This window comes from Notolepis coatsorum, assembly GCF_963971535.1.
Source record: "Notolepis coatsorum genome assembly, chromosome: 1".
NCBI classification, from domain to species: Eukaryota; Metazoa; Chordata; class Actinopteri; order Aulopiformes; family Paralepididae; genus Notolepis; species Notolepis coatsorum.
Window position 1 is genome coordinate 297,874,649 of NC_140165.1, and position 13,282 is coordinate 297,887,930.

General features: G+C 44.0%; 2 protein-coding genes across 4 annotated transcripts; both read left to right on the forward strand.

Annotated features, from left to right (window-relative positions):
- The first annotated feature begins 437 nt into the window (after window positions 1-437).
- Window positions 438-3,547, forward strand: LOC311245448 (cold-inducible RNA-binding protein B-like). 2 transcript variants are annotated; one of them, XM_084335290.1, is made up of 2 exons: window positions 438-572; window positions 2,240-3,547. In XM_084335290.1, the coding sequence occupies exon 2, from the start codon at window positions 2,279-2,281 to the stop codon at window positions 2,729-2,731; it is 453 nt and encodes a 150-aa protein (XP_084191416.1). In that variant the 5' UTR covers window positions 438-572; window positions 2,240-2,278; the 3' UTR covers window positions 2,732-3,547. The 2 variants fall into 2 exon arrangements, with proteins under 2 accessions (XP_084191416.1, XP_084191417.1); XM_084335291.1 differs by having other exon boundaries at window positions 467-572; window positions 2,243-3,547.
- A 5,254-nt stretch (window positions 3,548-8,801) lies between these two features.
- On the forward strand, window positions 8,802-12,002 carry LOC311245465 (cold-inducible RNA-binding protein B-like). 2 transcript variants are annotated; one of them, XM_084335307.1, is made up of 2 exons: window positions 8,802-8,926; window positions 10,707-12,002. In XM_084335307.1, exon 2 carries the CDS (start codon window positions 10,750-10,752, stop codon window positions 11,191-11,193), a length of 444 nt encoding a protein of 147 aa, XP_084191433.1. In that variant the 5' UTR covers window positions 8,802-8,926; window positions 10,707-10,749; the 3' UTR covers window positions 11,194-12,002. The 2 variants fall into 2 exon arrangements, with proteins under 2 accessions (XP_084191433.1, XP_084191434.1); XM_084335308.1 differs by having other exon boundaries at window positions 8,827-8,926; window positions 10,710-12,002.
- Window positions 12,003-13,282: the final 1,280 nt, after the last annotated feature.

Consider the following 13,282-nt stretch of genomic DNA (forward strand, 5'->3'; position numbering starts at 1 on the left):
TGTCATGCATGGCTTTTACATTGAAAATGTTGCCTGTCACGTGGTTCCGTTCTCCATTATTCACACCAAAAACTAAAAACGAACGATCAAAACGTACACGGACCAAAATCTGCCCATTATCATTATTTACTCATTTACTCATCTGTTTCTACACTGGTTAAGCTTAGGCACTCTTTCGAAGTTGAGTATAGTTTGTCTTAGAGCATGGCAATAGAACGCCAGGTAGTTTGCAGGCTGTTTGACGTGGAAATGGGCAAAGACACAGCTCGTCACGAGAATGGGCAAACGTCAGTGGCCAATCAGAGAGCGTCTCCGAGAAATGCGGCTACGAAAAAAAATCTCGCGTGGCTGCCACAGGCTTGCCCCTGGAGAGGATTAGCCGGCGCTGCAGCTGGACCCTATTGAGTGGGTGAGACAAACTGCTCCCGATGCCAAGAGAAGTAACGAGGCATTGGCCACACCCATGGGGAGCCTCATCACATAAAGGAGGGGTATCAGATGTCCTCAGCATTACATTTGTTTCAGTTTGGGGAAGGATTTCGGTCAGAGAAGACCTGCTTTGAGTTCCTGTTGTGAGTATTTTCTGTTTGTGTAAATAATACAAGACGATAAATTAGCTTAGCGTCTTCTCCAGAGAGAGACAGAGACAAGAAGATAGATACCAGTTTCCTCTCTGCGTTCAGTGGAAAGCTGCATCATGTTAGCCTAGCACAGCTCAATGAATGGAAGCGGACATAGCCGGTTAGCCTCAGTCATCATAGCAGCATGGGCGAGGGGGGAGGGGATGTAGTGCGTTCAGTAGAAAGCTATCTGGCTTCATCATGTTAGCCTAGCACAGCACAATGAATGGAAGCGGACATAGCCGGTTAGCCTCAGTCATCATAGCAGCATGGGCGAGGGGGGAGGGGATGTAGTAGAAAGCATGTCCGCTTCCATTAATTGTGCTAAGCTAGGCTAACATGCAGCCAGATAGCTTTCTACTGAACGCACAGAGGAAACTGGTATCTATTTGTTCTCTCTGGAGAAGACGTTAAGCTAATTTCCCAAATGTTGTGCATGTTCCTTTAAACCTCGTTGCGCCTGCCTTTTCGCCACTGCATGCAGTTTGCAGTGACATAAATCATTACTTTATTCGGTGTTCTCAGAGGTCCGTGTTGGCTTGTACCCCGGAATCGCCGCTTGCGGCTATATTTGTTAATGTTTTTTACTTTAGCCGGGGAATGCCATGGTGCCGGGCCTACTGGCCTGATTCTATATCTTGCTGCGATGCAAAGTTGTGAATAAATCCAGGACTAATCAAAAGCCATACACAGTCTAGATTGATTTTAGAGTAGTAATATGAGAAACCAATAAATAAACTTATCACTGGAAATTGTGACGTTAATACAAGAGTTTTGACTTGAGGGTTGAGATTCAGACTAGTAGTAGTTTAAGGCCGGGCGATTTGAGGTAGTTTAGTGAATACAATGATTTTTGGCTCTGTATTTTAATATATCCTCAGTGAAAGGAAATACTTCCTGAATGCCTTCTAGTACCGGAAGGCTTTCCAATTACTTTTGACTCTAACCCCAATTGTTATCTGCTTATCTCTCATTTAAATAGCACCCACTTTAGACACTTTAACACACTTTATATTTATTGGTAAAGAGATTTGCACTACAACTCATACCTCATCGCACCTTACCCTAAGTTGTACCTCATCCCATTTCTGCATTGTCATTGTCGCAAAATAATTGACCGACAGAGTTTAGAACACTGAGGCGCCTCGCAGTGCAGGGTTAAATCTGCACTGCCCTACAAAGGCAAACCATTACTGCCTTTGTAGGAGCAGTACTGATATAGTGGTATATTACATGTAGAGTTGTACACGGATAGGGGGTATTGTATTCTACCCTGCTGGAATGTACCTCATCTATATTGTAACCCATTTAAAGTTATTAAGCTAACGTTAGCTCCCGGCTACAGTGCAAGCAGGCGCCACGGGCAGTCGGGACAGAAGAGTAGTGGATGTGACATCGGTAAACGAGCCACAAATTAGGCCTGTCGTAAGACCAAAACGCACAGCAGTTTTAATAATTTTACATGACTATTTGGTTACCCGCCACATGGCGGACAGACCTCTCATTGTCATTCGCCAAACGTAAAATCTGCCGGGTGGCGGGCTCTAATTTCGTCCCGATTACTACCTATGATGCTAATTATGTTTTTACTTCTCACCCCTCCCACTCTTTACTTGCAGCAGTACCATTTGCCACGAGTTTGCTAGCTTAAAGACAAGATGTCTGACGAGGGAAAACTTTTCGTTGGCGGACTGAGCTTCGACACCACCGAGGACTCGTTGGCGGCAGCGTTCTCAACGTACGGAAACATCGCCAAATGTGACGTCATCAGAGACAGAGAAACGGGAAGGTCTCGTGGCTTCGGCTTCGTTACATATGATAACCCGAACGCAGCCAAAGATGCGATGGATGGAATGAACGGCAAGACTGTCGACGGCAGAGAAATTCGTGTGGATGAAGCAGGGAAGGGTGGCGGCGGTGGTGGCAGAGGTCGTGGTGGTGGTGGAGGAGGATACGGAGGCGGAGGAAGCTACGGTGGCGGGAGAGGAGGTGGCGGATACAGCGGCGGAGGAGGAGGATATGGCGGTGATGGAGGCTACGGAGGCAGTGACAGAAGTTATGGCGGTGGTGGAGGTGGTGGATACAGAAGTGGCGGTGGATACAGGGAGTAGTGTGGGGCATGGGTAGCTACGGGGAGCACTCTGGATTATACAGCTATGCTGCACACGAGAAACTCTCCCCGATTCAAGATCATCCATTGACTGGCTGTATTTAAAAGATGCGCTCCCTTAAGAAATGTCCATGTGTTGTTGCAGTAGCTCAAGCATTGTGCAAATGTAGGCATAGTATTGGGCCATTCATTGACATTTGACAAACCTATGTTTAAACACGTTAAAGTATTTCCTGCTTGAGGGCAATTGTTCGCACAGCTTTTTTTTCTAACCTCACACCTTTGACTACATACAATATCTGATTTGATTGGTGCCGTTCAAATGAGAAATTGGAAAACTCCGAAATCAAATTTATCACTAGCTGCTTTTTTTCCCCCTTTTGATCAGCCAGGGTTTTGAAGCACTGCTCCTGTTTCCCCCCGGATGTAGGGAAAATTCAATAGGGCTGGTTTACTTTTGTGTTATCCTTCATTTGAATTCTTGTCCAACCTACCTCCTGCCAAGTTATTGAAAGAGAAATCTATTTACTAGCTCGAACAGGCTTTTGGGTTTCGTGGTACATTCCTATAAGCAGCAATGCCTCGGCCACCATTTTTTATATAGATTAGCAGAGGGTCCTGTATATGTTCAGTTTCCCCAAAAAAGTTAATTCCTTTCAGACTGGCGAACTACACTCCTAATGTGGTCGGCTGTTCAATGCGTTTTTGCTTTGCTCAACGTCTGCATTTTAAATGTGGTGTTGGAATGAACTGAACTTGTATAAGTGATCGATGTTGATGTAACTTCTCTCGCCAAATAAAACTCAGAATGAGAGCATTTTTGTACTTTCACTGTCATTGAGCCTAATGAACTATTTATGGGAAATAAAGTTTGATTAACGAAGAAAAAAGACTACTGTTTGACAATGTTACTTACCCTTAGCAGACAGTGTTGTACCATTCCTGTCGACTTGTACAGAACTTGGATGTTTTTCTGGATAAAAATGTCTGCTATACAGGTGCAGCTCAATAAATTAGAATATCGTGGAAAAGTCCAATTTCAGTAATTCACCAGCTCTGTGTGGGTAATGATAAGCTGGGTGCATTGATAAAACGTGTTATCCAACCTCTATATGTTCCTTGTGACCCTTGCTTAATACAACCAAGGAGTCGTGGAACTGAATGCTTTCAGTGTAGGTATGTCTGTTGTGTGGTCAGATCATGACAAAAGATACTGAGGGCTGGTAGGCTAAATTAAATGACACCTTCCTCAAGGTGAAAGAGGAAAGCCGGAAATAAAATGCAGCACCATAACTCAGCATCTCTAGCTCTGACCTGGCAAAGCACGTCTAAAGGAGGAATACAGGGAAAGCTTTAACAACGCGGCACGACACCTAGTGAAAGCCGTGATCCAAATGGACACATGTAAAATCGTATACTGTAAGCCAGATGGTTCTCAGTTCCCCGGGTTACACAAGCACACTGATGTGGACTGACTAGTTGCACATAAGGGAGGAGATTTGAGTTTGGGCCTTCACACATACCACCATATGACACCATATGTATAGTAGAAGAGACTAAATGGGCCTGTTAGTTGTATCACCAACACAAATTCCTGTACAATAACGGGAGTTTGTCCAATCATCACAAAACCTGGAAGATATTTATGTTGAGTTGTCTAAAAAAATATATATCTTTAAAATGGCCAACAGGGAGTGCCTCACATCCTTTTCATATGGGATTACAGTATAGTATTTTGCTTTTATTGTGAGTGAAAGCCTTGATTGGTTACTCAAATTAGTTTGTGGAACTTATCTTCTTCTTTCCCTGTGGAAGAGCCAATAGAGAGCCACTTGTCTCGTCAGCTGGATGGAAACAAGACAAACGTCTTTCTCAGGTCTGCATCCCCTTAACAATTGTATGTATTGAGCCGTACTGTATTGTACCCATTCTGCAATCTGTTAAATAAAGTTTTCATTCATTCATTCAGCTGCCAGTCAGCTAATGGGTACAATATAGGGTCCAGCTGCAGCGCCGGAGAATCATCTCACTGGGCAAGCCTGTGGCAGCCACGAACCTACTTTCTATAGAAGCAGCTCGGAGGTGCGCTGTTTTAAGTGAGCGTGTGTTACTTATTGGATTGATTGATTGAAAATTGTATTAATTAATGTCTGCCTTTTTTCGAACTGGTTATGCTTAGGCCCCCTTTCGAAGTCTGTTATGCTTAGAGTTTGGAATCGGGGCTGGTGGTCTATCGCCCTGCTCTAAAGATAAACTCTAAGCATAACCAGTTTGAAACAAACATTGATTGATTGAAAACTTTATTAACAGATTGCAGAATGGGTACAGTACAGCTCAATACATACAATTGTTAAGGGGATGCAGACCAGAGAAAGACTTTCGTCTTGTTTACATCAGGGTCCCCCATTTCAATTCATCGTAACATATATGACATACATGACATACAGAAGATAGTATTAGACAGTACTGCTACATCTATACATTTATGACATACCAGATTTGCAAATACAGTACTGTTTGTGATACGAAAAGAGTCCAGAAAAAAATAGTATATACATTTGACGTATAAACTGTACATTGGAGGAGGTTGGCTAGGTGGTGGGGGGGGGGGGGGGGGAGGTTGGGTAGGAGGGGTGGGTGGGGGACACTGTACAAGCAAAACTGTACATTGGTATATTGACAAGACCATACTTGGTAATTTACTGTACATTGGAGGGGGTTGTGTTAGGACATTTACAGGGGCCAGTTTCGAATTGCAGTCTCCCGTAGGTGTTTTTTGAGAGTGTTTTTGAAAGTGGGTAGTGATTCACATTCCTTGCAGGGTAGGACGTTCCACATTGATGTGGCATAATTGCGAAACGTGTTTAGTCCCTTGTTTGAGCCGAATCTGGGTTTAACATGATTTGTGGAGCTCCCTCTGGTGTTGTGATCGTGGTATTCACTGACCTTTGGGAAGTATTTTGACATGTACATGGGTACCTTGGTCGTGTAGTGTATCTTGTAGACCAGGCCCATTGCAAGTTGCTGTGCTCTGTCGTCTACTCTAAGCCATCCTAGGTTGTCAAAGTGGGCAGGGGTGAGGTGGGTTCTAGGAGTAAGGTCAAGCAGTAGTCTGACCAGTTTGTTTTGAGATGTTTGTAATTTTGTTTTTAGCGCCTTTGAGGTGCTTTGGTACCATGAGGTGCAAGCATAGTCGTAGTACCCTTGAATGAGTGCTCCTGCCAGAGTCTTCAGGGTATTCTTGTTTACCAGTGAGGAGATCCGGTACAAGAATCGAGTTCGTTGGTTGACTTTTTTTATTACATTGGATGCCATTTTGTCACAGGAAAGATTTGCCTCTAGGATGGACCCCAGGTATAATATCTACTTTCCTTGTGACAATATTGTCACCCACTGTAACTGAGAAGCCGTCGGTCTTGCTGAGTTTGTTATTTGAACCGAAGAGAATGGACTCTGTTTTGCCCATGTGTAATGATAGTTTGTTATCAGCGAGCCATATGCAGATTTTGCCTAGTTCTGAGCTGAGGGTTTTTTCAACCTGTAACTTGACAGGGCTGAGTCGTCCGCAAACAGGAACAAGTTGCAGTCACAAGCTGATGACATGTCATTTGCATAAATTAGGAACAGTAGCGGACCTAGTATGCTTCCTTGTGGAACACCACAGCTTACTGTGAGGGGGGGGGGGGGGGGTAGGGTACCGTTTACCTCCACCATCTGCTCTCTCCCCTCCAGGTAGGATTGCATCCAGCTCACTGATAGACTATCAAAACCAATTGCTTTTAGCTTGTGTGACGGATCATACTGGGTCTGCGTTGTGTTTGATGTTAAATGAGAATGTCCTGAGGGGGAGTCGAACAGGGGGCTCCCGCGTCCGCGGGCGACGACACAGGCCGCTGCACTAAGAAGTGAATTCACAAGGGGTGCTCCAGTAGCACACCATGTTACCGCGCTCGCGCGGGACTCCGTGCTGCGTCGCGGATCTGGTTGACTCCGAGTTCGATTCCCGGACCCGCCGTCATTTGCCGAATGTCTCCCCCTGCTCTCTCTCCCGTTTCACCCTGCAACTGTCGGTCATGCTTGACCAGGAAAGCGATAAACGCTAAAAAATAAAGTAAAAAAAAAAAAAAAAAGTGAATTCACTCCTAACTACCTGAAGAACCTAGGGGTCCACAAAGACGACTTCAAACTGGAAATGGTAACAACAGATGAGGTACTCAAAAAACTGAGCGCCCTCCAACCTAACAAGGCCACTGGCCATGACAACATCCCCTCAAAATTCCTCAGAGACTTAGCAGCCGCCATCAACACAGTCATCACACACATAATAAACCTCACAGGGACACGTCCCCAAGGACTTCAAAATTGCAATTGCAAAATTGTCTGTTAACCCTGTTATGAGGAAGTGAGTTTAACTTACCAGCCCGCACTGCCACAGTCACCCGTCAACACACCTGTTTCAGTGACTGTGGACATACCCACGGACTTCCCCGTTACACTTGTCAATCAGAATGGTGTGATTGACAGTGTCGAAGGCCTTTTGTAGGTCCAGCATGACCATGCCGCAGTATTTGCCAGCGTCCACCTCTTGTTTGATGTGGCCGTTTAAATAGAGAAGGCATGTGTCAGTGGAGTGGGATGTTCTGAAGCCAGATTGGAATTCGTAGATTAGATTTTTTTCCGCAAGGTATTTTTCGACCTGTTCGTATAAAAATGTTTCCATGACTTTCGAGATGGAGGTAAGGATAGAAACAGCGCGGTAGTTGCCTGGGTCTAATTTACTGCCTTTTTTGTGCAGGGGTGTTACTCTCGCAATTTTGAAGTCCTTGGGGACGTGTCCCTGTTTTATGGAGAGGTTTATTATGTGTGTGATGACTGTGTTGATGGCGGCTGCTAAGTCTCTGAGGAATTTTGAGGGGATGTTGTCATGGCCAGTGGCCTTGTTAGGTTGGAGGGCGCTCAGTTTTTTGAGTACCTCATCTGTTGTTACCATTTCCAGTTTGAAGTCGTCTTTGTGGACCCCTAGGTTCTTGTAGTATGCTACTATGTGTTCTAACTTCTACCCCATAATGCCCTGAGTGGGAGGGTAGTTTGTTTACCAGTGTTGTGGCTATGTTTGTGAAGAAACTGTTTAAGTAATTGGCTACATCCAGCTTGTCTGTGATGAGCGTGTTGTCCGGCTTTATGTTTATGTTTGAGAATCTGGTTTTAAGTTTTTTACTGCAGCCTAGTTGGTTATTGAGTAATTTCCAAAGTTCACATGGTTTGTTTTTGTTTTCCTCGGTTTTGTCATTGATGCATTTTTTTGTGTGCTGTTTTGATCATGGAGTTGGCAGCTCACTGATAGACTATCACACACGCTCACTTAAAACAGCGCACCTCCGAGCTGCTTCTATAGAAAGTAGGTTTGTGGCTGCCACATGTGAAGGAATGTGAATCACTACCCACTTTCAAAAACACTCTCAAAAAACACCTACGTGAGACTGCAATTCGAAACTGGCCCCTACAAATGTCCTAACCTAGTTGTACAGTAAATGACCTAGTAAGGCTTTGTCAATATTCCAATGTACAGTGTAAAATGTGTGTGTGTCCCCTACCCAACCCCCCCCCCCCCCCCCCACCTCCAATGTACAGCCCTCACCCAACCCACCCAACCCCACCCCACCCAACCAACCTCCTCCAATGTACAGTTTCTACGCCAAATGTATATACACTCCTTTTCTGGACACTTTTGTATCACAAACAGTACTGTATTTGCAAATCTGATATGTCATAAATGTATAGATGTAGCAGTACTGTCTATCTGTATGTCATGTATGTCATATATGTTATGATGAATTGAAAATGGGGGACCCTGATGTAAACAAGACGAAAGTCTTTCTCTGGTCTGCATCCCCTTAACAATTGTATGTATTGAGCTGTACTGTACTGTACCCATTCTGCAATCTGTTAATACACTTTTCAATCAATCAAACATGCTTGCCCCTTGAGAGGATTATCCGGCGCTGCAGCTGGACCCTATTGAGTGGGTGAGACAAACTGCTCCCGATGCCAAGAGATTAAAGAGAAGTAACGAGGCATTGGCCACACCTGGGGAGCCTCATCACATAAAGGAGGGGTCTCAGGTGTGATCAGCATTACATTTGTTTCAGTTTGGGGAAGGATTTCGGTCAGAGAAGACCTGCTTTGAGTTCCTGTTGTGAGTATTTTCTGTTTGTGTAAATAATACAAGACGATAAATTAGCCTATCGTCTTCTCCAGAGAGAGAGACAAGAAGATAGATACCAGTTTCCTCTCTGCGTTCAGTGGAAAGCTATCTGGCTGCATCATGTTACTGTTAGCCTAGCACAGCACAATGAATGGAAGCGGACATGGCCGGTTAGCCTCAGTCATCATAGCAGCATGGGGGAGGGGATGTAGTAGAAAGCATGTCCGCTTCCACGTGCAGCCAGATAGCTTTCTACTGCACGCACAGTATCTATTTGGTCTCTCTGGAGAAGACGTTGAGCTAATTTCCCAAAATGTTGTGCATGTTCCTTTAAACCTCGTTGCGCCTGCCTTTCTCTCCAGTCAATCGCCACTGCATGCAGTTTGCAGTGACATAAATCATTACTTTATTCGGTGTTCTCAGAGGTCCGTGTTGGCTTGTACCCCGGAATCGCCGCTTGCAGCTATATTTGTTAATGTTTTTGACTTCAGGGGAATGCCATGGTGGCCGGGCCTACTGGCCTGATTCTATATCTTGCTGCGATGCAAAGTTGTGAATAAATCCAGGACTAATCAAAAGCCATACAGTCTAGATTGATTTTAGAGTAGTAATCTGAGAAACTAATAAATGTATCACTGGAAATTGTGACGTTAATACAGAGTTTTGACTTGAGGGTTGAGATTCAGACAAGTAGTAGTTTAAGGCCGGGCGATTTGAGGTTAGTGAATACAATAATTTTGGCTCTGTATTTTAATATATCCTCGGTAAGGAAATCCTTCCTGAATGGCTTCTACCTGAAGGCTTTCCAATTACATTTGACTAACTCCAATTGTTTACCTGCTTATCTCATTTAAATAGCACCCACTTTAGACACTTAACACTTTATATTTATTGGTAAAGAGATTTGCACTACAACTCATACCTCATTGCATCTTACCCTAAGTTGTACCTCATCCCATTTTTGTACTGTGTATTGTATTGTAACTCAGTTACTTTTCCCCCCTACTCTGCATTGTATATGTATATTGAACACTTTTGTTTACGTACTTTACTTTCTACTTATCTATTTTTATCTAGCACACTCGGGAGCCAAACAGAAAAAAGCATTTCATATAAAAGTATTCTGTATTGACGACTAATATAACTAGTTCTAATTCTAAAGGTAACTATCGGGTTGAATGTGTTCCTAATTCCTATGCATTGGTTTCTTAGCCATTTATCTGTATCCCCTAAAGTCAATTGTCACTGAATTTTTTTTATTGACATCTGGTTTAATCTTAATTCTCCAGATGTGAACAGCTCAGGCTCATCGAGGTGTCCAGTAAGGTCGTTAGGAGTGAGCCAGGCCCAACTCAGACCTTTTTCAATTAATATATTAAGCCCCGCCCTCTTTTATTGATCCTCCAATCACAACTGTTGCTTCCGTTGGACAAACTAGTTTATCAGAGGAAAGCAAAGGTTGTGATTGGAGGATCAGGAAGAGGGCAGGGTTTGAGAGGTCAACTCATCAGAGGCTTTGATTCTATTCTGGAATTTTAACTCTTGCCGCCGCTCAGGCCCAGAAATGTAGGCTGTGTCGAGCATTAATTGGGTTAAATCTGCACTGGCCTACAAAGGCAAACCATTACTGCCTTTGTAGGAGCAGTACTGATATAGTGGTATACACTTGTAGAGGGGGTATTCTACCCTGCTGGAATGTACCTCATCTATATTACTACCTATGATGCTAATTATGTCTATACTTCTCACCCCTCCCACTCTTCACTTGCAGCAGTCTACCATTTGCCACGAGTTTGCTACCTTAAAGACAAAAGATGTCTGACGAGGGAAAACTTTTCGTTGGCGGACTGAGCTTCGACACCAACGAGGACTCGTTGGCGGCAGCATTCTCAGCGTACGGAAACATCGCCAAATGTGACGTCATCAGAGACAAGGAGACTGGAAGGTCTCGTGGCTTCGGCTTCGTTACATATGATAACCCGGACGCCGCCAAAGATGCGATGGATGGAATGAACGGCAAGACTGTCGACGGCAGAGAAATTCGTGTGGATGAAGCGGGGAAGGGTGGCGGCGGTGGTGGCAGAGGTCGCGGTGGCGGAGGATACGGAGGCGGAGGAAGCTACGGCGGCGGGAGAGGAGGTGGAGGATACGGCGGCGGAGGAGGATATGGCGGTGATGGAGGCTACGGAGGCGGTGACAGAAGTTATGGCAGTGGTGGAGGTGGTGGATACAGAAGTGGCGGTGGATACAGGGAGTAGTGTAGGGGCGTGGGTAGCTACGGGGAGCACTCTGGATCATACAGCTATGCTGCACACGAGAAACTCTCCCCGATTCAAGATCATCCATTGACTGGCTGTATTTAAAGGATGCGCTCCCTTAAGAAATGTCCACGTGTTGTTGACCCGGTTCTCTTTGTAGTTCTATTATGTTGCAGTAGCTCAAGCATTGTGCAAATGTAGTCATATATGTTTAAACACAAAAGTTTTAAGTTTTTCCTGCTTGAGGGCAATTGTTCGCACAGCTTTTTTTCTAACCTCACACCTTTGACTACATACAATATCTGATTTTATTGGTGCCGTTCAAATGAGAAATTGGAATATCAAAATCACTAGCTGCTTTTTTTTTCTTTTGCTCAGCCAGGGTTTTGAAGCACTGCTCCTGTTTCCCCCCCGGATGTAGGGAAAATTCAATAGGGCTGGTTTACTTTTGTGTTATCCTTCATTTGAATGCTTGTCCAACCTACCTCCTGCCAAGTTATTGAAAGGGAAATCTATTTACTAGCTCGAACAGGCTTTTGGGTTTCGTAGTACATTCCTATAAGCAGCAATGCCTCAGCCACATCAATTTTTTTATAGATTAGCAGAGAGTCCTGTATATGTTCAGTTTCCCCAAAAAAGTTAATTCCTTTCAGACTGGCGAACTACACTCCTAATGTGGTCGGCTGTTCAATGCGTTTTTTGTTTTGCTCAACGTCTGCATTTTAAATGTGCTGTTGGAATGAACTGAACTTGTATAAGTGATCGATGTCGATGTAACTTCTCGCCAAATAAAACTCAGAATGAGAGCATTTTTGTACTTTCACTGTCATTGAGCCTACTAAACGATTTATGGGAAATAAAGTTTGATTAACGAAGAAAAAATACTACTGTTTGACAATGTTACTTACCCTTAGCTGCCATAGTTGTACCCTCCCTGTCGACTTGTTGTACAGAACTTGAAGTTTTTCTGGATAAAAGCGTCTGCTATACAGGTGCAGCTCAATAAATTAGAATATCGTGGAAAAGTCCATCGGTAGTAATACAAAAAAAAAGTGAAACTCATCATTATACACTAAGTGAAATATTTCAAGCCTTATGTTAACATTTTGAGAGAATTGGAATATCTCACAAGACTAATTTTTTTAATATAGAAATGTCTGCATTCTGAAAAGTATGATCACGCAGTACTTGGTTGGGGCTCCTTTTGCACAAATTACTGCATCAATTTGGCCGGCATGGAGGTGATTAGCTTGTGGCACTGCTGAGGTGTTATGGAAGCCCAGGTTGCTTGGCGTTCAGCTCGTCCGCATTGTTGGGTCTGGCGTCTCATCTTCCTCTTGACAATACCCCATAGATTCTCTATGGCAGTGGTTTTCAAACTGTGGTACGCGTACCACTAGTGCTACTTGGTGGTACTGCTGGTGGTACTTGAGAGAATTTACAAAAAGCACAAAAAAAAAATTAGAACTTAGAAGCAGGCCAGGCCAGTGTTTCTGGTTGCGGCGGCATGATGGTTAACCTAAGTGGGGAACAACCAGGAGATCACTGACAGAGTAATGCAGTCACTCTAAACAGTCATAAATCTTTAATTCAACTTCAGTCCTGATCATAACCATTTATCTTTTTAGATTTTTTGTAATGTCGGATAAAAAATGAAATACTCCCACTTTTCTGAAAAGAGTTGGTGTTAAATCTGACATTACAAAAAATCCATCAAAATCTGTGTTGCTGCTAATCATCACTGGACTTCAAGCAACGTGGATGATGTGCCTCTCCACTCTTCCTCCAGACTGTGACCTTGAAATGCAACATTTACTTTCATCTGAAAAGAGGACTTTTGGACCACTGAGCAACAGTCCTGTTATTTTTCTCCTTAGCCCAGGTAAGACGCTTCTGACGTCTCTGGTTCAGGAGTGGCTTGACATGAGGAATGCGACAGTTGTAGCCCATGTCCTGGACACGTCTGTGTGTGGTGGCTCTTGATGGCTTGACAATCTTCTCAAGGCTGTGGTTGTCCCTGTTGCTTGTGCACCTTTTCCTACCACACGTTTTCCTTCCACTCAACTTAAGTTTCTATGGATATGCTTGG